The sequence below is a fragment of the Mobula birostris genome, chromosome 1 (assembly GCF_030028105.1).
Source record: "Mobula birostris isolate sMobBir1 chromosome 1, sMobBir1.hap1, whole genome shotgun sequence".
Lineage (NCBI taxonomy): Eukaryota > Metazoa > Chordata > Chondrichthyes > Myliobatiformes > Myliobatidae > Mobula > Mobula birostris.
Window position 1 is genome coordinate 19,539,910 of NC_092370.1, and position 27,199 is coordinate 19,567,108.

Consider the following 27,199-nt stretch of genomic DNA (forward strand, 5'->3'; position numbering starts at 1 on the left):
GTCAGAGTTGCACCCAACAAGGAACCACAATGACCCAACAGAATGTTGGTATGCCCCCCAGAAATACACCCTGGAGCATGTAGGAATTCCGGACATTGAAAACAACGTGCTAATTAAATTATCCCAAATGAAATAAAAGTGATAAGTACACGGAGAGCTTAACAATCCCCATGATCCCAAATGAGACACCTGCAAAACAAAGTGAAAACCCAGAGCTGGTGCAAAGACGAACAATTAATTGCAACAGGTAAACAATCCAAGGACAAAGTATACGCATGAGGTGACACTGAGAAATAACGGTCCACCTACTAACTGACAAAAAAATGCCCCTTTTTAAAAGCGTTGTGACACATACAGTGAAATGCATCATTTGCATTTATAACCAACACAACCTAAGCATGTGCTGAGGGGGGGGAGCCCACAAGTGTCGCCACACATTACGCACCAACATAGCATGCCCGCAATGCTCAGCAGAACAACACAGCAAACAGCAAAGAAACCACAGTGAAACAAGCCCACTCACAGACCAAAGAGACAGACCTCCAGCAGGCTCATGGACAACAGGCCCCTGCTGACATTCCCAGCGGACTCGCAGACTTCCAGACCCAGGGCTTTTGTCATTGGGCTTCGATTTACGGACTTCCGATCAACCTTTAGGTTTCAATCTCCCAAATGCCTTCAGCAGACCATGAAAGGCTTACCTCCAGCAGCATCACTGGTACATAACATTGTATGAGTCGCTTTCACAAGAAAAACGTACAGTGGACATAAATTATACACAGTTCTTACAAGAAGAAACACAATTAGAAACAGACATGCAAGCATTTCTTAACAATTTCTCAATTTGCGTCTGGTTTCCTGAAATGATCTTCACTGTATTCATGAACGTTGCATGGTACTCAGCTTCAGATATTTAAAGCAACTAAAACACAGATGGCGTTCCCAGTTCTTAGACTTCTCTGCTTCAGTCTAGTCACATTAATTAAAGTGCTTAAGAAAGTCATCTACTTTTGGTGTATTCAGGATAGGCCAAGGTGAGAAACACCATACCAACACTCATACACAGCACAAGGCACATGTAGCCCACATACAGTAAGATAGCAAGCACATTTAAGATATCAACAAAGTGCAGTCACACAAAAAAATACAGTCTAAGATCCTGAGATAATGAATGTTGCAGCAGTTTGCAGTCAAACACAATATGGCTTGTCTTCTGCTGAGTGAAGACAGCAGGGTAGCTTGACTTCAACTTGGATGCTGCACCACATCGTCCCCATAAGGGCCAGCTCCTCTGCTGTTTCCGGTTGTTTGATGTCCTCTCATTTCCTCCTCTGTTCATGCTCTCCTCAACTTTTCCCTCTTCTTTCCTCTTGACTCCTTCTCACTTCCTTTCCCATTTATTCTCTCTCTTCCTTTTATCGATCCCTCCATCCAACCACCATGATCTTAACTAAAACCCCCTCACCCCATTTTCCCTCAGTTCCTCTTTCCTGCTCTGTGTACCACTGTCCCTGCTCTGTCCTGGAGCGCACTGAGGCATCTTCACATTTCTTCAAGTGTCTCGTGAGGATGGGTTCAGTGAGCTGGGACGTTCCTCATTGGAGCAAAAGAGAATGAAAGTGACGTCATGCAGGTGTTCAAGATAAGAGGTATAGACTGAGTGCATAGCCATAGACTTTTTCCCAGGGTGGAAATGGCTAATGCAGACAAGCATAACTTTAAGGTGGTTGGGGGAAAAGATGGGGGAGAATATCAAAGGCATGTTTTTGACACAGAGTGTGATGGGTATATGGAAAACACTACTGAAATCGGAGGTAGAGGCAGATACATTAGGGATATTTAAGAAACTTTTAAATAAGCAGATGGATGACAGGAAATAGAGGGGTATGGAGGAGGGTTAGATTGATCTTAGAGTAAGTTAAAAGGTTGGCATGGGCCGAAAGGCCTGTGCTCTGCTGTAGAGTTCCATGTTCTATGTTTTATCGAGCAGTGTCTTTCCTTCTAGTTGAGATCATTTTCCTCCTGTTGTAGACAGACATTCAAAGCCAGGTTCTTCCCTCTTGACTCCCAAGCCAAACTGTGTTTAAAATCAGAGTGTCAGAAGGATAAAGAAGGTCACAAGAAAATGAGAAGCAGGGAGTATAGGTTGGGCAGATGGACAGAGGGAGTCATCATCATCATCAGTATGTGCTGTGCCGTAACACGTGTGTGATCATTGGCCTTGATTGTTCTTAACAAATTTTTCTACAGAAGTGTAGAAATGTTGCCTACTTCTGGGCAGTGTCTTTACAAAACAGGTGACCCCAGCCATTATCAATACTCTTCAGAGACTGTCTGCCTGGCATCAGTGGTCGCATAACTAGGACTTGTGATATGCACCAGCTGCTCACACAACCATCCACCACCTGCTCCCATGGCGTCACATGACCCTGATCGAGTGGTGGGGGGAACAAAGCAGGTGCTACACTTTGCCCAAGGGTGACTTGCAAGCTAACAGGGGTAAGGAGAGCCTCACACCTCCTTTGGTAGAAACATATCCCCACCCCGGGGTTGGAGCTGGAGATGGGAAAGAACACAGCAAAGTAGGAAACAAGGTGGACGTCAATAGTGAAAATGAGATCCCATTCATGTAATTTTGGGTGGATGTTCTAGGCCTTTTGTGTTGTGTTGAATATCTTAATTTCATTAGCATTATTTATTTCCCTCAGCACTTTAAACATTTGGATCATGTCTGCCGTACTTTATCCCCTGCGAGCCTTTGACAGTGTAAGCCCTCAGGCCTCAATATAGTTAAATGTAATTTTATTTCTGCTTCACCTATCATGTTGAATGCCAATGCTAGTGGCCACATTGCTGAGCCATTGCCATTTATCTGGTAGCAATTGATCGTGCATTATATAAACACAATTACTTTTGTCGTTTGAACAGAGTTTAATGTTGCAGAGCACTCCACTGGAGTGCGATCACAGTGCCAATTCATGTACAGGCACTTCAAGAGCAGATCTCCATGTATCACACCAAATAAAACATCCCATGCAATTGATGCCTGTAAGAGAGACATAAAAAGTCCTTTTCTGGAAATAATCAAACCCGACTTTGATGTCCAAAGCTCTGCAAGTTTATACTCCTACCCATTGTGTGATGTTGGCAGTTGCAATCGTGGTGACATTTATAGTGCACTTATGAGAGGCGTATTGTGAAAAATTATTATGTTGCGTGTTTAAATGACCTTATACAAAATGAGGATATTACCGTTCAGTGTACTGCTATCTTTGTAGTGTTACAAATAGATGACTCATTTTGTTATGGAATGCAAAGGCTTTTCAGTGATGTTGCTAGTTAGTTTCAACGGACTACTCGGCCTCTGGAAGCTCAGTTGAATAACACCACATTTATTTTTTTTAATTGAAATACAGTACAGAGTAGAACCTTCTGGCCCTTCAAGCTACACTACCCACCAACCTGATTTAATCCTAGCATAATCGTGGGACAATTTACAATGACCAACTAACCTACATGTCTTTGGACTGTGGGAGGAAGCTGGAGCACCCAGAGGAAAACATGCAGTCACGGGTAGAACGTACAAGCTTCTTACAGTAGGGTGGCAGGAATTGAACACGGGACACCTGTACTGTAAAGCATTGTGCTAACCACCAAGCTACCATCCCACCTTATACTATATAGGACAAATTTATTGAGTTTTTTGAGGAAGTGTCAATCAGAATAGAATAGTCATTCTATTTGCCATTCCAGTAGGTATTGATAAGATGGAATCAGAATTGATTTATCATTGTAACAAACCAAAATCCAGTGAAAAGATTGTCTCACTTATTGTTCATTGAGATCAAATCATTACACAGTGCAGTGAGGAAGAGCAAGGTAAAACAATAACAATGCAGACTAATGTGTAACAGCCACAGGCAGAGTGCAATGCAGGTGAACAATAAAGTGCAAGATCGTAAGTTGGTAAGTTGGTTATTTGATGGAGAAGATCCTGAGAGGCAGGATTTATGAACATTTGGAGAGGCATAATGTGATTAGGAATAGTCAGCATGGCTTTGTTAAAGGTAGGTTGTGCCTTACAAGCCTGATTGAATTTTCTGAGGATGTGACTAAACACATTGATGAAGGTAGAGTAGTAGATGTAGTGTATATGGATTTCAGCAAGGCATTTGACAAGGTACCTCATGCATGGCTTATTGAGAAAGTAAGGAGGCATGGGATCCAAGGGGACATTGCTTTGTGGATCCAGAACTGGCTTGCCCACAGAAGGCAAAGAGTGGTTGTAGATGGGTCATATTCTGCATGGAGGTCAGTCACCAGTGGAGTGCCTCAGTGATCTGTTCTGGGAACCCTACACTTCATGATTTGTATAAATGACCCGGATGAGGAAGTGGAGGGATGGGTTAGTAAGTTTGCTGATGACACAAAGGTTGGAGGTGTTGTGGATAGTGTGGAGGGTTGTCAGAGGTTACAGTGGGACATTGATAGGATGCAAAACTGGGCTGAGAAGTGGCAGACGGAGTTCAGCCCAGATAAGTGTGAGGTGGTTCATTTTGGTTGGTCAAATATGATGACAGAATATAGTATTAATGGTAAGACTCTTGGCAATGTGGAGGATCAGAGGGATCTTGGGATCCGAGTCCATAGGACACTCAAAGCTGCTGCGCAGATTGACTGTGGTTAAGAAAGCATACGGTGCATTGGCCTTCATCAATCGTGGGATTGAGTTTAGGATCCAAGAGGTAATGTTGCAGCAATATAGGACCCTGATCAGACCTCACTTGGAGTACTGTGCTCAGTTGAGGTCGCCTCGCTTTAGGAAGGATGTGGAAACCATAGAAAGTGTGCAGAGGAGATTTACAAGGATGTTGCCTGGATTGAGGAGCATGCCTTATGAGAATAGATTGAGTGAACTCAGCCTTTTTTCCTTGGAGTGGCAGAGGATGAGAGGTGACCTGATAGAGGTGTATAAGATGATGAGAGGCACTGATCATGTGAATTGTCAGAGGCTTTTTCCCAGGGCTGAAATGGCTAGCATGAGAGGGCATAATGCTTGGAAGAAGGCTCAGAGAAGATGTCAGGGGTAAGTTTTTTTACACAGAGAGTGGTGAATGCGTGGAATGGGCTGCCGGCGACAGTGATAGAGGCAAATACGATAGGGTCTTTTAAGAGACTCCTGGATAGGTACATGGAGCTCAGAAAAATAGAGGGCTATGGGTAACCCTAGGGAATTTCTAAGGTAAGGACAAGTTCGGCACAGGTTTGTGGGTCGAAGAGCCTGTATTGTAGGCTTTCGATGTTTCTATCATAATGAGGTAGGCTGAGAACTCAAGAATAAATCTTTTTGTACTAGGAACAATTTAATAGTCCTATAACAGTGGGGTTGAAGCTGTTCTTGAGCCTAGTGGCATGTGCATTTAAGCCTTTGGATCTGCTGCCTAACGGGAGAAGGAAGAGAAGGGAGGAGAATGTCTGGGGCGGGTGGAGTCCTTGATGATGCTGGCTGCTCTACTGAGGCAGCAAGAAGTATAAACAGAGTCAACAGAGGGGAGGCTTGTTCCCCTGATGTGCTGGCCTATGTCCACAATTCTTCTGTTTCTTGCTGTCGTGTATAGTGCAGTTGCCAAACAAAGCCATTATGCATCTAGATAGGATGGTGTCTTTGGTGCATCACTAAAATTTGGTAAGGGTCAATAAGGCATGAGAAATTCCTGAAGGCTCCTGGGACAGTAGAGCCCTCGGTCCAATTTCTTGGCTGTGGAATCTGCGTGGCTCAGAAATGGCTCAAAATAAGGGCCCATGGTGTTTAGGTAATGTACTGGCATGGATTAGCTCAGAAGGATTAGCTTACAGTTAGCAAGCACTGAGTAGGGTAAAATGTTCACATTCTTTGACCATTGAGATACCACCAAGTTGAATTGGGATTACATTGCTCACAGTTGGAGGAAGAAAATGATTGCACAGGAACAAAACTTGCAGATGACACTAAAATAGGTGAGAAGGCAAGTTGAGCGGAAGATAAAGTTTATGGACACTTCATGGTGTGTTTGAGCAGAGAGTTGGCAAATCAAGTTTATGGGGAAAATGTGATACTTTTCATTTTTGGAAGTAAAAATAAAAGATCAGAGTATAAATTAAAATAGAGGAAATCCTCAGAAAGCCACAGTACAAAGTGACTTAAAGGCCCTTATATATGTAACTGGGTGGCGGGGTGGAGATACATCTCTATCAAGGGAGGTGCAAGGCCCTCCTTCTCTCTGCTTGGGCAAGGCGTAGCAGTTGCTTAGCCTCCTGATCAGGGTCGTGTGAAGCCATGAGAGTGGGTGGTGAATGGTTGTATGAGCAGCTGGTACATTTCACAAGTCCTTGGTATGCGACCAGGCAGACAAACTCTGAAGAGTATTGATGATGGCTGACGTCACCCATCCTGTAAAGACGCTGCTCAGAAGAAGGCAATGGCAAACCACTTCTGTAGAAAAATTTGCCAAGAACAACCATGGCACAGAATGATGAAGATGTATGCAATGCAGGAAAATAGCACACAATTGCAGAAGATAATAGGGAAGAATAATGGAATGCTGGCCCTTATTTTAAATATAAAAGTACTTGGTAAAAGTGCTTTTATAAAAGTATAAAAGCACTACAGCAGTGATAGATACAATGAAAGGAAGAGTTTGGAGGACTGAATGGGGGCAACTAGGACTAGCAGGTGGTCAGTAGTTAGACTGAAGTGCCTCTTGCTGTGCTATATTATTCTATGACTCTATGACCAAAGGTGAAATTCTATTCTCTATTGCCACCTTCTACACGAAGAGCTGCTAGAAGAAAGCAACATCCATCATTAAGGATTCCCACCATCTAGTCCATGCTGTCTTCTTGCTGTTGCCATCTTGAAGAAGGTACGGGAGCCTCTAGCCCTACACCACCAGGTTCAGGACCATTTATTACCCCTCAACTATCAGGCTTCTAAACCAGCATGGATAACCTCACTCACCTCAACAATGAACTGATTCCACAACCTATGGACACACTTTTAAGGACTCTACAACTCGTTCTCAGTATTATTTATATTTTTATTATTAGTTTATTTTGTATTTGCGCAGTTTGTTTTCCTTTGCATATTGGTTGTCGGTCTTTGTGTGTAATTTTTGTCTGTTCTACTGTGAATGCCTGAAAGAAAATGGATCTCAGAGTAGAGTATGATGTCATGTACCTACTTTGATCATGAATTGACTGTGAACTATGAACCTTCATCCAATCCATTGAAAACTTAATTGTGAGTTGTTTACCTGACACTTCTGCTGAGATGCTACTGAAAGAATAGAGTCTGCTTTCATGTGACAGTGGTTTCATTGTCTTTACTTCAGCATTTCACAGCAAAATCAAACTGACAGGCAAAAATAAGAATTATCATGTATCCTATTCTGAACAAATAGAAATAACATCTGAATGTCACTACTAACTTTTAAATACATATATTTCCTTTGAAGTTACAAGAGTACGACGTTTTTCAAGGAGATAACGGCTTAATGCTTCAGGTTCAGATTCCTGGAGACAGTTGACTTGCTTTGTTTGCACAAGCATCCTGAAAGGAAGCAGTGATTTTGGCAGCCTCCTTTGTGAGTTTACTTACAGGCATTAACTTACTTTATGTTAGACTTACTCCACGAGAGAATGTTCGACTCCAGCAAACAATTGTAATGAAAAAAACATGGCATACATATAGTTTCACTAAATTTGTAATTTACATATTAAGAAAGATGCAAAGGAAGTCATTTAACTGAAGGGAAATTGTTAATGCAAACAGATTTCTGATTAATGTGGCCTGAATATTTAAAAACATGTTACGGACATTTTAGATCATATTATCAATATATCATATAATCATAATCAATGCATGTAAGTCGTGAATTTATATAGTATATTAATAGTAGTACTAGTTGTAGTAGTAGGAGTAGTCGTCGTCATAGTGGTAGTAGAGCGATCACTCGAGTCGGGGGTGATGTTCTCCTCAGGGGTTGTCTATTCGTGGGACCTCGGGTGACTATAGAGACCATATTCTGACGCAGTGTGGACAAGAAAAATAGGTGGCTGTGGTTCGTGGTTGGGTCTTCTGGTTGCTCAGTTTCACCTTTCTCAACTGCCACTTTTTCTCTGTGGAGGTTGTTTTATTGTGGCGTATCTTCCTCTTAAACAGATTTCCTCAAACTACATCTATGTTACATTAGCACACTTCGCTGAAATATTACAAAAGTGGTTTTGAATCAGAGTGGTAGCAGTTGTGCTATCAGCAATGTGCATAAGTGAGATTGATAAATATACTTAGTATCCTTGCCTTGGCTGAGGAACATCTCAAACAAAGTTCTGTTCTTCCAAGTAAATTTTACAGTACTGTGCAAAAGTCTTAGGCACAATATATAGCTCTGGTGCAGAAGACTTTTGCACAGTACTGTAGAATTTTAAAACTAATTTCATGACATTTGTGAGTGATGATAAACCTGATTCTGATATGGGTCTCTATTGTGGACTGAGAGTGAGAAGAGGGCAGAGTGGAGAATGATGGTTAGGAAGGGAGAGGAGAGGGAACAGAAAGAGACCATAAGACATGAGCAGAATTTGGCCATTCAGTTCATCGAGTCTGCTCTGTCATTCCATCATGGCTGATCCCAGATCCCACTCAACCCCATACACCTGACTTCTCACCATATCCTTTGATGCCCTGACCAATTAGAAAACCAACTTTTGCCTTAAATATACCCATAAACTTGGCCTCCACCGTAGTCTATGGCAGAGCATTCCACAGATTTACTACTCTCTGGCTAAAAAACTTCCGCCTTACCTCTGTTCTAAAGGGTTGCCCCTCAATTTTGAGGCTGTGCCCTCTAGTTCTGGATACCCCCACCATAGGAAACATCCTCTCCACATCCACCCTATCTAGTCCTTTCAACATTCGGTGATCCAGTGAGACGTTCTGTAATAATCAATAAACCAATTGTTTGAAATCAAATGACCTTACCTGGTGCCTCAGGGCTGTGTATATCTGCATTCATGCTATCTCCGCCCCTGGCGCTCCTCCTCTGCCACCTGTCTCACATCCCTCCCATATTGCTCCACCCTGACCGGTCCCAACATCCTTTGTTCCCGCCTGATTTACCAACTAGTCCTCTGCTCCACATTGATAAATACAGTACTGTACAAAAGTCTTAGACGGCCTAGCGCCTAAAATTTTTGCACAGTACTACATTTATTGATTTATTGCATCCAGTGCTCTCAGTGTAGCCTCCTCTACATCAGTGAGACCCAACGCAGGTTAGGGGATCACAATGCCAAGCACCTTCATCCCATACCAGCCAGGATCTTCTGAAGACCAGCCATTTTAATTCCATTTCCCATTTTCATATTGATACGTCTGTGCAAAGCCTCCGCTTCTACCAAGCTGAGGCTAGACACAAATTCAAGTCAAAGCTGAATTTATTGTCGGTTGAACTTGCATACACAGGTGAAATGAAAAATTTATTTGCAGCAGTATCATGGGGACATTACATCATATTAGCAGTATTCACGAGAAAAAACATAAGTTAATCAAAATATTTACATTGAAATTAATCATACACAAATATTTACAGGAAAAACACAACTAGCACAAAAAAAATATGATTTTAGAATGAGGTGGTCAAAATGGTCGCAGTGTTACTAAACTGTAGTGATTAGGTTTTTGTTGGTTGCATCAGGAGCAGTCTGTTTGAAAGGAAGTAGCCGTTCTTGAACCCGATGGTGTGGGACTTCAAGCTCATGTATGTGCTACCTGATGGTAGTTGTGAGATGTCATGGCTTAGATGGTGGGTTTCTTTGATGATAGATGTTGCCCTTTTGAGGCATTCTGCCTGAATAGTCTTAAACCAGATGGCATGAACATTGACTTCTTTAACTTCCAGTAACCACACCCATCTGCCCCTTTATTTTCCTTATCCCATTGAGCCCATCATCCCATCTCTTTTCCTCTGTGCCCTCTAAATCTGCCCATTAGCCATTTATTCCTCATTTCGGTTCTCCTCATCACCTCCTCCACTTTATTCCATGGTGTACTGTTCTCTCCTATCATCTCCTAGTTTCTCCAGCCCTTTGTCACTTCCACCTATCTCCTCCTAGCTTCTTACATCATTCCCACTCACTCTGTTGCCTCTTACCCTCACCCCTCTCTCTGGATCCACGTATTGCCTGCCAGTTTTTGCTTCACCTCTTCATCCACCTGTTTAAATAGACTATCTCCCCACTTTCTTTCCAGTCCTGATGAAGAGCCTTTTCCCAAGATGCTGACAGTTCGTTTCCCTCCATAGATACTGCCTGACCTGCTGAGTTCCTCCAGTATTCGATTAGATTAGATTAGATTATGAGGCCACTCAGTCCTCGTTTATTGTCATTTAGAAATGCATGCATTAAAAAATGATACAACGTTCCTCCGGAATGATAACACAAGAAAACACCGGACAATCTTAGAAAACCACATAATTATAACATGTATTTACAACAGTGCAAAGCAATATCATAATTTGATAAAGAGCAGACCATGGATATGGTAAAAAAAAAAAGTCTCAAAGTTCCGATAGCCTCATCATCTCATGCAGGCAGCAGAAGGGAGAAACTCTCCCTGCCATGAACCTCCAAGCGCCGCAAACTCGCCGATGCAGCACCATTGGAAGCACCCGACCGCAACGGACTCTTGAGTCTGTCTGAAAACTTCGAGCCTCCGACCAGCCCCTCCGAAACAGCCTCTCCGAGCGCCATCCTCTGCCGAGCGCTTCGACCCCGCCCCAGCCACCAAGCAACAAGCAAAGCCGAGGACTCAGGGCCTTCCCCTCTGGAGATTCTGGACCACACAGTAGCAGCAGCAGTGAAGCAGGCATTTCAGAAGTTTCACCAGATGTTCCTCCATACTCTCACGTCCGTCTCCATCAAACCAGGATTGTGCACGGCACCCTACTTGACAAATAACAGACATCACCAAGGGAGTTGCTGCTGCGAGCTGTGTCGTGCCGCCATCTTGAGACCTCCCTCAATGAAACTTTGGCCCACAGTATTTTCAAAGATCAAAGTAAATTTTATTATCAAGGTACATATATGTCACCATATACAACCCTGAGATTCATTTTCTTGTGAGCATGCTCAATAAATCTATGGAATAATAATAATATAACAGAATAATATAGATAGTTTTCTATAATAACTATAATGAAGGACCGCCCAACCAGGGCATTCAACCAAAGGGCAGAAGGTTAGAAACTGTGCAAGTAGAAAAGTAAGAAACAATAATAATAAGTAACTAAGCATTAAATATCGAGAACGGATGATGAAGAGTCTTTGAAAGTGTGTCCATAGTTATGGGAACATTTTAATGATGAGACAAGTGTATGTTTTTTGTGTATTGCTATGGATTTTCAGCATCTACAGAATCCCTCATGTCTTCCAAATAATGTCACCCTCTGAAAGTTCAAAATGAGAATGGAAATAATTAACTATATCATGTATGCAATCAGTGTTTAATTCATTCTCATTCTTTATTTTCAACGGAAATAATTGTTAACTGTTTCAATAAGTTGCTTTTCTTTTTGCATGCTATTATAAGGCCTCTATTTCTTTAATTCTTAAAAAAGATAAAGATCCTACTGATATTTTAGATCTTAATGACTCACTTTCGAGGACTCTACAAGTCATGTTCCCAGTATTAATTATTTACTTATTAGGTTATTGTTATTATTAGCTTTTTTGTATTTGCACAAGTTGGCTTCTTTGCACATTTGGATGTTTGTAAGTCTTCATAGTTTCTCGCAACACACACAAAATGCTGGAAGAACTCAGCATATCAGGTAGCATCTATGAAAATGAATAAACAATCAAGGCTTTGAGCCAAGACCCTTCATCAAGACTGGAAAGGAATGGGGAAGATGCCAGAATAAGATGGGGGGTGGTAGGGAAAGGTGATAGGTAAAGCCAAGTGGGTGGGAAAGGTAAAGGGCTGGAGAAGAAGGAATCTGATAGAAGAGGAGAGTGGACCATAGGAGAAATAGAAATAGAAGGAGGAACAGGAATAGAGGGAATATTTATTTTTTTACCTAAAGGAGAAATTGATATTCATGCCATCAGTTGGAGGTTACCCAGACAGAATATAAAGTATTGCTCCTCCACCCTGAGTGCGCAATTTTTCATTGATTCTAATGTATTTCTTTGTTCTACTGTGAATGCCTACAAGAAAATAAATTGCAGTGTTGTATATGGTGACACATACTGTATGTACTTTGATAATAAATTTACTTTAAACTTTGGGAATTTCCTTTGAACTTGAATGGGCCATTTACCCTGCAATGCTTTGATATGAAATTCTTTGCAGATTTTACACCAAGCACCCTAACGTGACCTTTCAGATAAGACTTTACAAACTCACAAATGAAATAATTGCGGCCATCATTTTATATCTAATCCCCAAACTGAGCAATATACTTGATCTTTCCGAGGATCATGGTATCATGAAATTATTCTACAACCCCGATACAAGTCTATTGAATGGTGTCAGGTTTCTCTCACAGAACATAACAACAACATACAGGCCCTTTGGCCCACAATATTGTGCCCAACCTTTAACGTACTCTAAGATCAACCCTTCCCTCCTGCATAGTTTCTTAATGACCCTAATACATCTACCTCTATTACTACCCTGGCAGGGAGTTCTATACACTCCCCATGACTTTTTTTATAATTTGCATATTTTGAAGAGATTGCTTTTAAACAAGATATATTTATGCAGCGTGAAAAAAGATGCATAATTGAAAGGGAGTTAAAATCCATTTGAGGAAGATGTAATGTCAGAATTGACATAACCATGAGACTCTAGCTACGGAAGATAAATTTTAGGCAATAATTACTATGTGTTTTCAACCAATTCCAGAACGGAGATACACTGTTGTGTTACTGGATGTTAGCAGTATATGCAAAGGTAATTAATGAAAAAGAATGTTGATACCTTAATGTTCCTTGCCCTGATACTAAATTTATAACCATGTTAGTTTCCTTTATTGAATATTTTAATTTTTTAATAAAAATTTCTTAATCTTGATTTTATGTTATTTTGCAGGGGATACAGTGGGAAAATGTGGTGACCCTGGCATTCCAGCACACGGTTCAAGAGAGAAGAGTGAATTCCGGGTTAAGGGTGTTGTGCGCGTTTCTTGTCTCTCGGGATATGTTCTGCATGGCTCTGCTGAACGAGCTTGCCTTTCCAATAGCACCTGGTCAGGGAAACAGCCAGAGTGCAAAGGTAAGGCAGATCCCTTTAATAAAGTCTTCCAAGTAATTGTAGTCCTTTCCACATTCTGAAAAGAGAAATATAAAACCAGTTATAAAGTAAGAAAGGGCGTTAGATTCCCAAATAATCTACTCATTGAGATAGGTTGGGCTTTTCTCTTTGGAGCAAAGAAAAATGAGAGGCAACTTGATAAAGGTATTCAAGATGATAAGAGGTATAGATCGAGTAGATAGTCAGAGAGCTTTTTCTCCGAGCAGGAACGGCTAATACAAGAGGTGCAAGCTAATTGCCAAGCTCGGCTAACATCACAACATCAAACAAGAAGGAATAATTTCAAGATGATTGGAGGAAAGTTTGGGGTGTTTGTCATTCTCTGATGAACTTTCAGACAATATTGCAATAATCATTAATATGTTTTGATCATAAGAAGGCAGGTTCAATGTGGGTATCGAAATAATATTAAGAAGGAGACGGGCTTTGTCAACAATTCTTGCTTCCCTTGTCTATTCAGCACTTCTGCTTCAGGATAATTTGCAACTGGCCAGCTTTTGTTTGAGTCACAGTCAGCACTGCATCCTGGAGATCAACAGTCAAAAATATCCCAGTCTTGTGACTTAATGTAAGATCTGTTCCATAGCAAAGACCAAATAAGTAAGCAGAGCCACAAAGGGTAGTGAACAACTGGAACATGCCTGAAACACAGAGGCTGAGTGAACTGAAAAGGCTCACTCATAGGTTTTTGTTAGCTCAGGTTATTAATGATTATGTTAACAGCGTGAATACATGGAATTAAATTACAAAGTCAAAGTCACAGTTGGTGTGGTCATTCATTGATTCTGTTGTGTTTTGTGTGCTATGGATTTACTGTGATTGCCCACAAGACAATGAATGTCAGGGCTGTAAATGGTGACAGTTCAGTATTTTAATAATAAATTTACTTTGAACTTTGAACTTTTGAAGTGTGTATATGACACCAATGACTACCTTGAGATTTGCTTTTTTATAGGCCTTTACAGGCATTAGATATGTGGGTTATGATTGAAAGAAAAATGACTGCAGTTGCTTAGCACTTTAGTGCAAGGGTGTTTATTAGTTGCATCGAAAATCAAACTTACAAAAATTAGCAAAAATAGTGAAAAGAAAATTTCCAGTATTTTCAAAAAAATATAGACCATAAGACCATAAGACAAAGGAGCAGAAGTCGGCTATTCGGCCCATCGAGTCTGCTCCGCCATTTTATCATGAGCTGATCCATTTTCTCCTATTTAGTTCCACTCCCCCGCCTTCTCACCATAACCTTTGATGCCCTGGCTACTCAGATACCTATCAATCTCTGCCTTAAATACACCCAATGACTTGGCCTCCACTGCTGCACGTGGCAACAAATTCCATAGATTCACCAACCTCTGACTAAAAAAATTTCTTCGCATTTCTGTTCTGAATGGGCGCCCTTCAATCCTTAAGTCATGCCCTCTCGTACTAGACTCCCCCATCATGGGAAACAACTTTGCCACATCCACTCTGTCCATGCCTTTTAACATTCGAAATGTTTCTATGAGGTCTCCCCTCATTCTTCTAAACTCCAAGGAATACAGTCCAAGAGCGGACAAACGTTCCTCATATGTTAACCCTCTCATTCCCAGAATCATTCTAGTGAATCTTCTCTGTACCCTCTCCAACATCAGCACATCCTTTCTTAAATAAGGAGACCAAAACTACCCACAGTACTCCAAGTGAGGTCTCACCAGCGCCTTATAGAGCCTCAACATCACATCCCTGCTCCTATACTCTATTCCTCGAGAAATGAATGCCAACATTGCATTCGCCTTCTTCACTACTGACTCAACCTGGAGGTTAATTTTAAGGGTATCCTGTACGAGGACTCCCAAGTCCCGTTGCATCTCAGAACTTTGAATTCTTTCCCCATTTAAATAATAGTCTGCCCGTTTATTTTGTCTGCCAAAGTGCATAACCATACATATCTACTGGAATGCACAATAATAGCTCCATAAAGACTATTGCTCCTGGCAATGCTGATCTCTGTCTGCTACTGAGGGCGATGAACTCTGTTTATTAGGCACCAAGACATACCACCTTTAATTCCCACAAAGTTAACTATACACAAAGACTATACATGAAATGAGAATATGATTCTTTCACCAATCAGCTTCCCAGCTTTTTACTTCACTCGCTCCCTCTCTCCCAGTTTCACCCATCACTTGCCACCTTGTACTTCTTCCTCCCCTCCCCCCACCATCTTGCTCTGACTTCTTCCCTCCTTTTCCAGTCCTGAAGAAGGGTCTCAGCCCAAACCATCGACCGTTTACTCTTTTCCATAGATGTTGCCTGATCTGAGTTCCTCCAGCATTTTGTGTGTGTTGCTTAGAATATGATGCACCCCACAATGTAGTTACAATCATATTACAAAGTAAAGAGAACTAACTATTTTAAGTAGAGTATACAAACAACATATACACATTTACACCTCCCCTTTACTAAAGAAATGCAATTATTCTGGTGTATGGCTGGAAAGGCACCACAAAGCCAACTCATTAGTACCTTTTATTAGAAAATACTGTGGAAAATTTTGAAGTGTGTGTGTATGTGTGTGTGTGTGTGTGTGTGTGTGTGTGTGTGTGTATGTAAACGGCCTAATTCAATGGGCCAAATATCCTACTTCGGCTCCTACTGCTATTGCTCCTATATCTTATGGTCTTTAATTTGTTTACTGAGTGCTCTGCTTCACAACAGGAAAGTAAAAAAATACAGTAGAGTTAATGAAATCAGGACAAACAGTTTCTAGTTATTGGTTAGAACAATCTATAAATACTGTTGTTCAGTTCTTAACTTGCTTCACAGAGAATTGCAAGAAAATTAATGAAAATGTAAGAAAAATATTTGTAAAGAAGAAGGAGCTGTTTGGTTACTCTTTGATATTATTTTATGTGAAGAAGATATCTGGGTCAAATTGTGCTGGCTGTGACCAGGAGATCTGAAGTGAAGCTTTGGTGTTCCTCCTTAAGACCTGAATCTATGTGGACCTGCCTTAAGACTGCAGCATGTTGGATGACAGGTGCTAGGGCATCTGTCACTGCACTCTGTTGCTGGACTCTGTCGAGCCTGGCCATTGTCAGGATTCCTAACATTACAGTACAATAGGGGATTAGCCTTCTCTGATCCACACTAGCCAGATCACTCAAAATGGTGCCTCTGATCTGGGGATTAGGGAAGAAGGAGAGAGGAAATTTGCTTTTCTTAAACTTTTGCATTTTTAAATTCATATTGTTTTCATTTAAAGAAAAAATATGCCTGTTTAGTTATATACAGCAAAGTTTTAAGAGATAATAGTTTTGTTGCTCTTGATTTCCAGTATTGAAATGTCTCTTAAAATCTGTGACATTTTAAGAGCTTGTTACTAGCTCCCCCAGAATGAAAGCATGAACTCCTGATTTTGATCCTGTCAAATACGAACTGGGAGAGGGGCCTCGGTGGTGGGGAGGGGTATTGGGCTCTCAGTGCTGAAGCCCTAACTCGGCCTAAATCCAATTCTATTTGGCTCATTAGCACTCCCACATTGAAATACTTTGGCTGAAAGCCATGTGACACAATTATTTCCTACTCTTTTAAACACGAGTGTCTGCCTTGTTGGTTATATCCTACAAACCAACATCATTCAATTGAACCACTGTCTCCAAGTATAACACTAATGTGGAGTTCTAAAATCCTGATCTGTTTCAACAGAAGTCATTTTACAGTTTTATCTATTTGGGAAAGTGTTTGGGTGGGAGAAAATTGCAACTTTGCGTTGGACTGGGACTGAATTATACTTTTAAGAAGTAATGTTAGAGATTTGATAAAGACAGAAGAGTCAATTTCCTGAGCAACACACACAAAATGCTGAAGGAACTCAGCAGGTCAGGCAGCATCTATGGAAAAGAGTACTGTCGATGTTTCGGGCCGAAACCCTTCAGAAGGAGTGGAGAAACAAAGAACTGAGGGGTAGATTTAAAAGGTGGGGCAGGGGAGAGAGAAACACAAGGTGATAGGTGAAACCTGAAAGGGGAAGGATGAAGTAAAGAGCTGGGAAGTAAATTGGTGAAAGAGACAGAAGGCAGTGGAAGAAAGAAAAGCGAGGAGGAGCACCAGAGGGTGCTGATGGACAGGCGAGGAGAAAAAGAGATGAGGCCATTACCGGATACTCGAGAAATCGATGTTCATGCTGTTATGTAACCGGCAACAATGAATATCAACCGAGACAGGTTATATAAAAACAACCAGACATTTATTAAACACGGATAAATGATAAGGAAAAAAACAAACGAAAACTTTAACCGGAAGTTAACAGATATGCAGCCATTCACCAATTCGTCACTCGGCTCTGGTTCTTAAAGCGTTAAATGCGAAAACAGTTCTTAAAGCGATACAGTCAGATATAGTTCTTAAAGTGATAAATTCGAAAGTCCAACAGATTTATACGTTCAATTGGGAGAGACTTCTCTGGAGAAGGATTTCTTCACAGACGTGACTTTCCTGCTGGTTCTGTCCACAGGATTCACGATGCCGAAAATAAACAGTTTAAAACAACTGACCTTAAATTCTTTCAGAGAGAGAGCAAATCTTTGCATGAACTCCTTGCTCTTTTTGGCGAGAGTTATCCTCGATGCAGGTTGCTACTCCACCAACGAAGACTCAATAAGGTCGATCCTTTGTTAAACTGCCGAACAATGTCGACTCTTCTCGATCCTTTGGTCCTGTACTTTGATAAATTCTTCACTCTCCCTTCTACTGTTGGAATTGAGTAAGTCAACACATTTAGCAAAAATTTCCGTTCCAATAATATGGTATCTTGCAATAGAATGCAATACTCCGTTTTAAAAATGAAACTGCGTCACAAAAACAAACACGCAACAGAAACGGAGACACAGCACGTTACCTGGAAATCTACAAACTAAAAACCTAACTACGTCACCTGGGTCGACCCTTAAATAGCCATGGTGCACATGGCATCATGTGACCTCACAACAGTGGGAAAATTACATCAGGTAACCCCCCAACAGACCGTTATATCATTCTCACAAAAAAAAAACACACGGATATCCTTGAGCATGTAACAATGCCATCAGGCTGGAGGCTACCCAAACGAAATACAAGGTGTTGTTCCTCCAACCCAGTGTAGCTTCGTCATGACAGTGGAGGAGGTCATAGATAGACATATCGGAATGAGAATGGGAAGTGGAATTAAAATGGGTGGCCACTGGGAGATCATTTCTGGCAGATGGAATGTTGGTGCTTGGTGAAGTGGTCTCCTAATCTACGTCAGGTCATACTGATATACAGGAGGCCACACCGGGAGCACTGAACACAGTAGATGACCCCAGCGGACACAGGTGAAGTGTTGCCTCACCTGGAAGGACTGCTTAGGGCCCTGAATGGTAGTGAGAGAGGAGGTGTAGGGGCAGGTGTAGCACTTGTTCACTTGCAAGGATAAGTGCTGTGGGATATCAGTGGGGAGGGACAAATAGACAAGGGAGTCGAATAGGGAGCAAACTCTACGGAAAGCAGAAAGTGTTGGGGGGGCGGGGTGGAAGATGTGCTTGGTGGTGGGATCCCATTGGAGGTGACAGAAGTTTCAGAGAATTACGTGCTGGACGTGGACGCTGGTGGGGTGGTAGGTGAGGACAAGAGGAACCCTATCGCTGGTAGGATGGCGGGAAGATGGGGTAAGAGCAGGTGCATGAAATGGAAGAGATGCATTTGAGGACAGCATTGATAGTGGAGGAGGGGAAGCCCCTTTCTTTGAAAAAGGAGGACACCTCCTTCATTCTAGAATGAAGAGATTTATCCTGAGAGCAGAAGTGGCGGAGACGGAGGAATTGAGAGAAGGGGATGGTGTTTTTACAACAGGGTGGGAAGTGGTATAGTGCAGTTGGCTGTGAGAGTCCATTGGTCTATAAGAGACAAAGGTGAATGAATAAGACAGAGACAGTGAGATCGAGAAAGGGGAGGAATGTGTCGGAAATGGACCATGTAATTTTGAGGGCAGGGTGAAATTTGAAGGTAAAGTGGATGAGTCACTTTTAGTTTTGGTTAAGTGAGCTAGCAATTTGGTTATTTAAACTTTGCTACTTTATATCATGTTTTATGAATTCAGTTGACGTGAGGTATGGATAGTGAATAAAATTCTGTTTGTCCCGTCAGAATGATAAGAAATTACAAGTCATTTGTATTTCAAATGCAGAGACTTTCATCGGTTAACTAAGCCAATCCCTTTGAAAAGAACATGGGAAAGCTGCAAGGATTACAATTTCGCAGTATCTCACGATGAGGCCGCCCTCAGGTTGGAGGAGTAACACCTCACATCCCACCTGGGTGGCCTTCTCTCCCCTTTTTCTCCCTCTGTCCCTCTCACTATACTCCTTGCCCATCCTCTGGGCTTCCCCCTTCCCCCTTGTCTTTCTTCCTAGGCCTCCCGTCCCATGATCCTCTCATATCCCTTTTGCCAATCACCTGTCCAGCTCTTAGCTCCATCCCTCCCCCTCCTGTCTTCTCCTATCATTTCGGATCTCCCCCTCCCCCTCCCACTTTCAAATCTCTTACTATTTCTTCTTTCAGTTAGTCCTGACGAAGGGTGTCGGCCCGAAACGTCGACTGTACCCCTTCCTAGAGATGCTGCTTGGCCTGCTGCGTTCACCAGCAATTTTTATGTGTGTTGCTTGAAATTCCAGCATCTGCAGATTTCCTCGTGTTTGCCATTGGTATCAGCATCAATTTCTCTAACTTATGGTAATATCTTCCCCCCTCTCCCTGTTCTCTTTTTCAGTTCCCCATTCTAGCTCACCTCTTACCCCTTCTCTTCCCCTCAGCTGCCACTAACACCTCCCACTGGTGCCCCCTGCTTATTCCCTTTCTCCCATGATCCACTCTCCTATCCTATCAGGTTCCTTCTTCAGCCCTTTACTTCAAACACCTCTCACCTCCCAGCTTCTCACTTCATTCCCCTGTCCCCAGTTACCACCCTTCCCTCTCACCTGCTCTCACCTATCCCTTGCCAGTTGTATTCCTTCCCATCCTCCCACCTTCTTCAAAGTCCAAAGTAAATTTATTGTCAAGGTACATATACCATATGTCACCATATACAACCCTGGCACAAAAAAGAGAAAACCTGCAAATGCTGGAAATCCAAACAACACACAGAAAATGCTAGACGAGCGCAGGCCAGACAGTATCAATGGAAAAGAATTACAGTCGATGTTTTGGGCTGAGACCTGAAACATCAACTGTACTTTTTTCCATAGAAACACACGTAAAAGTTGCTGGTGAACGCAGCAGGCCAAGCAGCATCTCTAGGAAGAGGTACAGTCGACGTTTCGGGCCGAGACCCTTCGAAAATTCGACCGAACCTCTTCCTAGAGATGCTGCCTGGCCTGCTACATTCACCAGCAACTTTTATGTGTGTTGCTTGAAATTCCAGATTTCTCAGATTTCTGCAGACTTCCTCGTGTTTGCGTGTTTGCTGTCTTGCCTGCTGAGTTCCTCCAGCATTTTGTGTGTGTTGTACATGCAGCCCTGAGATTCATTTTGAAATCCTAGCCAGCATCTTGAAGTACACCTGTTTAAACAATCTGTTTTGGATATGAAAGAAATGGACAAGGCAGATTCTGCTGCTCAACAATGGCTTACTGAGAAATTATTTATTGTGGAAATGGTTTGCCATTTGCAGGTGACATCAAAAGGTGTCAAGTGCTTTTAGAGCATTTCAAAGCACCTTTATGAAGAGGAATCCATTGAGCCTTAACAATAGTACAAGAAAGTCTCCAATAATATATCAAAGAATGTTTGGAACATCTTAAACACTTCATGCCATTACCAAATACTTTACTTTTGACGTAGAGTGACTTGTAGTGTAAGAGGCTCGGTGTCTCTTTTGTACACTGCAAGATTCCGCAGACTAACATGATAATGATCAGACAATCTGATCCTTTAATGCTGGATGAGAGATCAATATTTAGAGATACAGCACCGTAACAGGTCCTTCCAGCCTAACAAGCTCGCGCCGCCCAATTATGCACATGTGACCAATTAACCTACTAACCCATAATCTTTGGAATGTGGGACGAAACCCACACAGTCGTGGGGAGAACATCCAAACTCCTTATGGGAGTTGAACCTGGGCCGCTGGTGCTGTATTAGTGTTGTGTCAACTGCTATGCTACTATACTGCCCCAATATTATTCAACACTTCGGAAAGAGATGATTGAACCTTGGTTTATAATGACATTTCTCATAGTACTGTATTCTCTTAGTATCATAGCCATGTGGGTTTTTAAAAATTTTTTGCTGTGGCCTATGATGCTTAAAAATTCAAGTTTCTAGGCAAGAATCCTAACCTGATCTCCAGCTAATACCTACATAATTACAACACCAAATTACAAAGCTACTGAAGTTTTAAAGCTTTAATTAAGATTTGAACTGTGGATAAGCACAGCATTGACTGTGCTTTGAATGCTTTCCCAGTTGAACCATGCCAAAGGTTTTATTGCAAGCACTTTCATTTCAGTCAGTCCATTGTACTTAGCCATTACACTTTGCGTAGTTTGGACAAACCAGAATTGACAGGATGCTTTGTCTCATGGAACATGAGGCAGAAACTGTGTGGAGCTTCAAGCAGTGCAGTAAGCCATTGCTCCCATAGCAACCTTAAAGCATCCAGTAACTTAGCTGTCTGAGTTACTTCAGCAACCCACAAGGCAATTCGTTACCAATTACATCCTGAAAGGTGCCATCAGTATTTGCTTTATTATATCCTTGGGTTACATTCATTTTAAAAATGGCAACATTTTCACTGATTTTGAATTAACGGAGATGATACTTTGTCAAGTAGTGAGCTGTGGTCTTAAATCTGATCTACTGACAAAACTAGAGGAAATTATTTTGCCAGCTACTTTTATTATGAAGCGGCAGTGAAAATTAGAAATCATACAGGGTATACATTGAGCAGAAGGTTCTTCACTTTCTGTCTTGTTGAAATTTACCCTTAATGAGTCATTGGAAGTAAATTATAGGCCAGTGAGCCTGACATCAGGAGTGGGAAAGTTATTGGCATGTATTCTAAAGGACTTGATATACGTATGAATATTTGGGTAGACAGGGACTAATTTGGGATAATCAGCATGGCTTTGTGCATGATAGGTCGCATCTAACCAATCGTATAGAGTTTTTCAAGGAAGTTACCAGGAAAATGGATGAAAGCAAGGCGGAGGATGTTGTCTACATGGACTTTAGTTAGGCATTTGACAAGGTCCTGCATGGGAGGTTGGTCAAGAAGGTTCAATCCCTCGGACCCTATGGGAGGCAAGTGCAGAAATTGGCAGAGCCCTAACAGAGAGATTTAAATCATCCTTAGTGATAGGAGACTTACCAGGGGATTGGAGGATAGTTGATGTTGTTCTGCTGTTTAAGAAAGGGCTAAACATAAACCAGGATATTATAGGCCGGTGAGCCTGATATCAGTTGTGGGAAAGTTATTGGAAGGTATTCTATGGGACCGGATACAAAAGTATTTGAAGAGACATGGACTGATTGAGGATAGTCAGCATGGCTTTATGTATGGTAAGTCATGGCTAACCAATCTTATAGAATTTTTTGAAGAAATTACCAGGAAAGTGGGTGAAGGTAAGGCAGTGGATGTTGTCTGCATGGACTTTAGTAAGGCATTTGACAAATAGGAGGCTGGTTCAGTTGGTTGGTATTCAAGACAAGGTAGTAAATTGGATTAGACATCGGCTTTGTGGGAGAAACCAGAAAGTGCCAGTAGATGGTTGCCTCTCTGACTGGAGACCTGTTACTAGTGGAGTGCCACAGGGATTGTTGCTGGGTCCGTTGTTGCTTGTCATCTATATCAATGATCTGAATGACAATGTGGTTAACTGGATCAGCAAATTTAGATTTGCTGATCATGATTAGGGGGTGTAGTGTACAGCGAGGAAGGCTATCAAACCTTACAGCAGGATCTGGCCCAGCAAGAAAAATGGGCTGAAAAATGGCAGATAGAATTTAATGTAGACAAGTGCAGGGTGTTGCACTTCAGTAGGACCAACCAGAGTACATCTTACGCAATGAACAGTAGGGCACTGAGGAGTGTGGTAGAACAAAGGGATCTTGGATTACAGGTCCATAATCCTTTGAAAGTGGTGTCACAGGTAGATAGGGTTGTAAAGAAAGCTTTTAACCCATGAGCCTTCATAAATCAACGTATTGAGTAAGGGACACACACAAAATGCTGGAGGAACTCAGCGGGCCAGGCAGCAAAAGAGTACAGTCGACGTTTCTGGCCAAGACCTGCAAGAGATGAAATGTTATGTTGAAGTTGTATAGGATGCTGCTGAGGCCTAACTTGGAGTATTTGTGCACTTTTGGTCACCTAACTACAGGAAAGATGTAAATAATGTTGAAAGAGTACAGAGAACATTTACAAGGATGTTGCCAGGACTGAAGGACTTGAGTTATAAGGAAAGACTGAATAGGTCATTACTTTATTCCTCAAAACGTAGAAGGTTGAGGGGAGATTTGATAGAGGTATATAAAATTATGAGGGGTATAGATAGAATAAGTTTAAGAAGGCTTTTTTTCCCACTGAAGTTGGGTAGGACTACAACTAGAGATCAGAGGTTAAAGGTGAAAGGGGAAAAGTTGAAGGGGAACATGAGGGGAAATTTCTTCACTCAGAATTTGTGAGAGTGTGGAATGAACAGCCAGGACAAGTGGCAAATAAGAGCTTCATTTCAATGTTTAAGAGAAGTTTGGATAGATACATGGATGGGAGGGGTATGGAGAACTGTGGTTCCGGTGCAGGTCGATGGGAGTAGTCAGTTTAAATGGTTTGGCAGGCATTAGATGCACAAAAGGGCCTGTTTCTGTGCTGTGCTTTTCTATGAATCTCTGACTATAAATTTTGAAGTAGAATTTCAGCACTGACTTGCTCATGTAGCCTCTGGATGAGTTTCAATTTAATAGTTCCTCCAAAAATTCAGCAAAGGTAATGCCACAGAATGTCAAAAGCATTGTCTGGCATACTTGCAGTGCAAACACAACACAAAATGCTGGAGGAGCTCACCTAGTCAGGTAGTACCAATGAAGAGGAATAAACAGTCGATGTTTCAGGCCGACACCCTTCTCCAGGACAACACATACAAAGTGCTGGAGGAACTTAGCAGGTCAGGCTACACCTATGCGCAAGAATCAAAGCTGATAATGGCTCTCGACCTGATACATCAACTGTTCACTCCTCTCCAAAGATACTGTCAAATCTGCTCAGTTTCTCCAGCATTTTGCATTGGTTGCAGTGCACATTTTGCTTTCTGTTTCTCAACCCATGACTTCATGTGTCCGAGACAGTACTCCATCCATACATGAGGGGTTCGTTTGTTGAGGACTTTTGACTGAATTGAATGCTGTACATTCATCAGTAATCCTACTTCTGACCTCATAATGCATCAAAGGTTATTGATGAAGCATTAGAAAGCAGTTGCTCCTAAAAATCTGCTCTGAGAATGTGAGGTATATTTACTGTCCTGGGCTATAGGCCTTTTTCTTTTTTACAGGCTCAGCTTTCTGAGCACAGCAACTGTGAGCTTCTAAAGATCAAAATGCTGTTTTCCACGTAAGTTAAACTTACACCAAGTATTCCTTGTTCAGCTGCTTGTCGTGAACAGGAGCCAGTCTTTGGCTCTTAATCTATGTGGCAAGCAATAATCAGATTGAAGTTAAAAAATACAGCTTTGCAAACAAGCACTATCCATAGAGCCACAGATCTGATGGCCCAACAACACCTGTGCTAACTATTCAAGAGGTGTAGTCTAAGACAACAGGTGAATGGAGCACCTCTGCTGAATCTGCCTAAAGCAGAAATTCCTGGAGGCCAAACATTTTAATTCCGATATCTGCAGATGCTGGAATCCAAGCAACACACTCAGAATACTGAAGAACTCAGCAGGCCAGGCAGCATCTATGGAAAAAGAGTAAAGAGTCAACATTTCGAGCCAAGATCCTTCATCGAAACTGGAAAAAAATGATGAGAAGTCAGAGCTAGAAGGTGGTGAAAGGAGAGGAACAAGTACAAGGTTCCAGTTGAAAGGTGAAACTGGAAGAGCAAGAAGGGTGTAGTAAAGAGCTTGGAGGTTGATAGGTGGGAATGCTCCCACCCTCTCCTTCACCATCCATCATTCCCATTTTTCCTCTCTCACCTTATCTCCTTACCTGCCCATCACTTCCCACTGGTGGTCTTCCCCCTTTTCTCTCTTCCATGAGCTTCGGTCCTCTCCTATCAGATTCCCCTTTCTCCAGCCCTGTATCGCTTTCTCCTAACAACTTGCCAGCTACTTTACCCCTCGGCCCTCCTGTTTACAGCTATCACCTTGTGTTTCTTCCTCCCCGAACCCCACCTTCCTACTCTGACTCCTCATCTTTTTTTTCTCCAGTCCTGATGAAGGGTTTCGGTCGGCCCGAAACGTCGACTGTATTCTTTTCCATCGATGCTGCCCAGCCTGCTGAGTTCCTCCAGCGTTTTGTGCGTTGCTTGGATTTTCAGCATCTGTAGATTTTCTCTTGTTTGTGATTGACCTGTGTGGCCACATTCAAGGAGCTAAGAACTTGGTCCCCAAAATCTCTTTGCTCAGCAACACGTGTTAAGGGTCTTGCCCATAAAAGTATACTGTCACCTTGCATTTGCCCTGCTGAGATGCATCACCTCACATTTATCTGGGTTAAATTTCATCTGCCATTTCTCTGTGCGTAACAAAAACTCCTGAACCGACATGGATAACTTTAATCACTACTCTTCTGAATTGATTTTACAACCTACAGACTCACTTAAAAGGATTTTTTACAGCTCATGGTCTCAGTACTACGTTCTTATTTGCATAATTTGCCTTCTTTTACACATTGGCTGCTTGTCAGTCTTTGTTTAAATATAGCTTTTTGTAAATCCTATTGTATTTCTCTTTTACCTCAAAGCGCCTTCAAGAAAATGAATCTCAAGCAGTACATGGTAGCATATAATGTACTATCGTTTACTATGAACTTTGCACCTTATGTTAGAAACAGAGGAAAGTGCAGGAATTGAACCTTCACTCTTAATCGAGGGGCATGCTAAATACACATTGGAAGAGACCGGCCTGGATCTAATCTGCTGCCTGCGCTCAGGCTTCAGGGTACCCTGTTGGGTTTAGAATTCTTTTAATGTGCCTCATGTTCAGAGACATTTAAAAGTTACTGAAATGTACCTAACAGCTTTTTAAATAAAGAATTTGAGAAATAAGGAATACAACTAAAAGCAAAGAAGGACAGCGACTATGCTCAGTTTGTCAGTGTTTCCCTGTTCCATGCTGACCTCACTACTGAAGGGGAAGGTCAGGCACTTGTGTGTCATCTCTGACATTCACATTTCAAAGCAAAGAAACAGAATTCAGAGAGCAGCTAACAAAGGAATGACAGCTGTTTCTTCACTGAGTCGCTAACTAAAAATAACTACGATCTGCTCTATTGTACGTACCCACACATGCAGCCTTGTGCTTTTCAAATTGAATAATTATTGAGGTTCTTTATTCCCACAGCTTTTGCCAGCCTCTCTCTTCCACCTTAAGCACTCCTTTGATTGTCAAAGTATTTCAACGTGTTTGCTTTTCATTACATATCTGAGAGGCATTATTTATTATAAATTTGTCTTACACCTTGTGCCTATCTCAACAAATGTGCTTGTCTGAAATTTTGTTATTGGCGGTAATGTACCCTGCAGGTTTCCTTCAGAGATAACATTTGACCTCTTCATCTTATATATAGTTGACTGCTGAATTATGCTGAACTCAATGACTCTGGAGCCAAGAACTTATTTCTCCAGTGATT

At 41.8% G+C, this 27,199-nt stretch overlaps 1 protein-coding gene across 1 annotated transcript in view; it reads left to right on the forward strand.

Annotated features, from left to right (window-relative positions):
- Nucleotides 1–27,199, forward strand: part of csmd3b (CUB and Sushi multiple domains 3b) — a 2,134,893-nt gene that overhangs the window by 2,032,069 nt on the left and 75,625 nt on the right. The window contains exon 57 of the mRNA XM_072277417.1: nt 13,130–13,312. Coding sequence (XP_072133518.1) covers nt 13,130–13,312 — 183 coding nt within the window. The remainder of the gene's footprint in view (nt 1–13,129; nt 13,313–27,199) is intronic.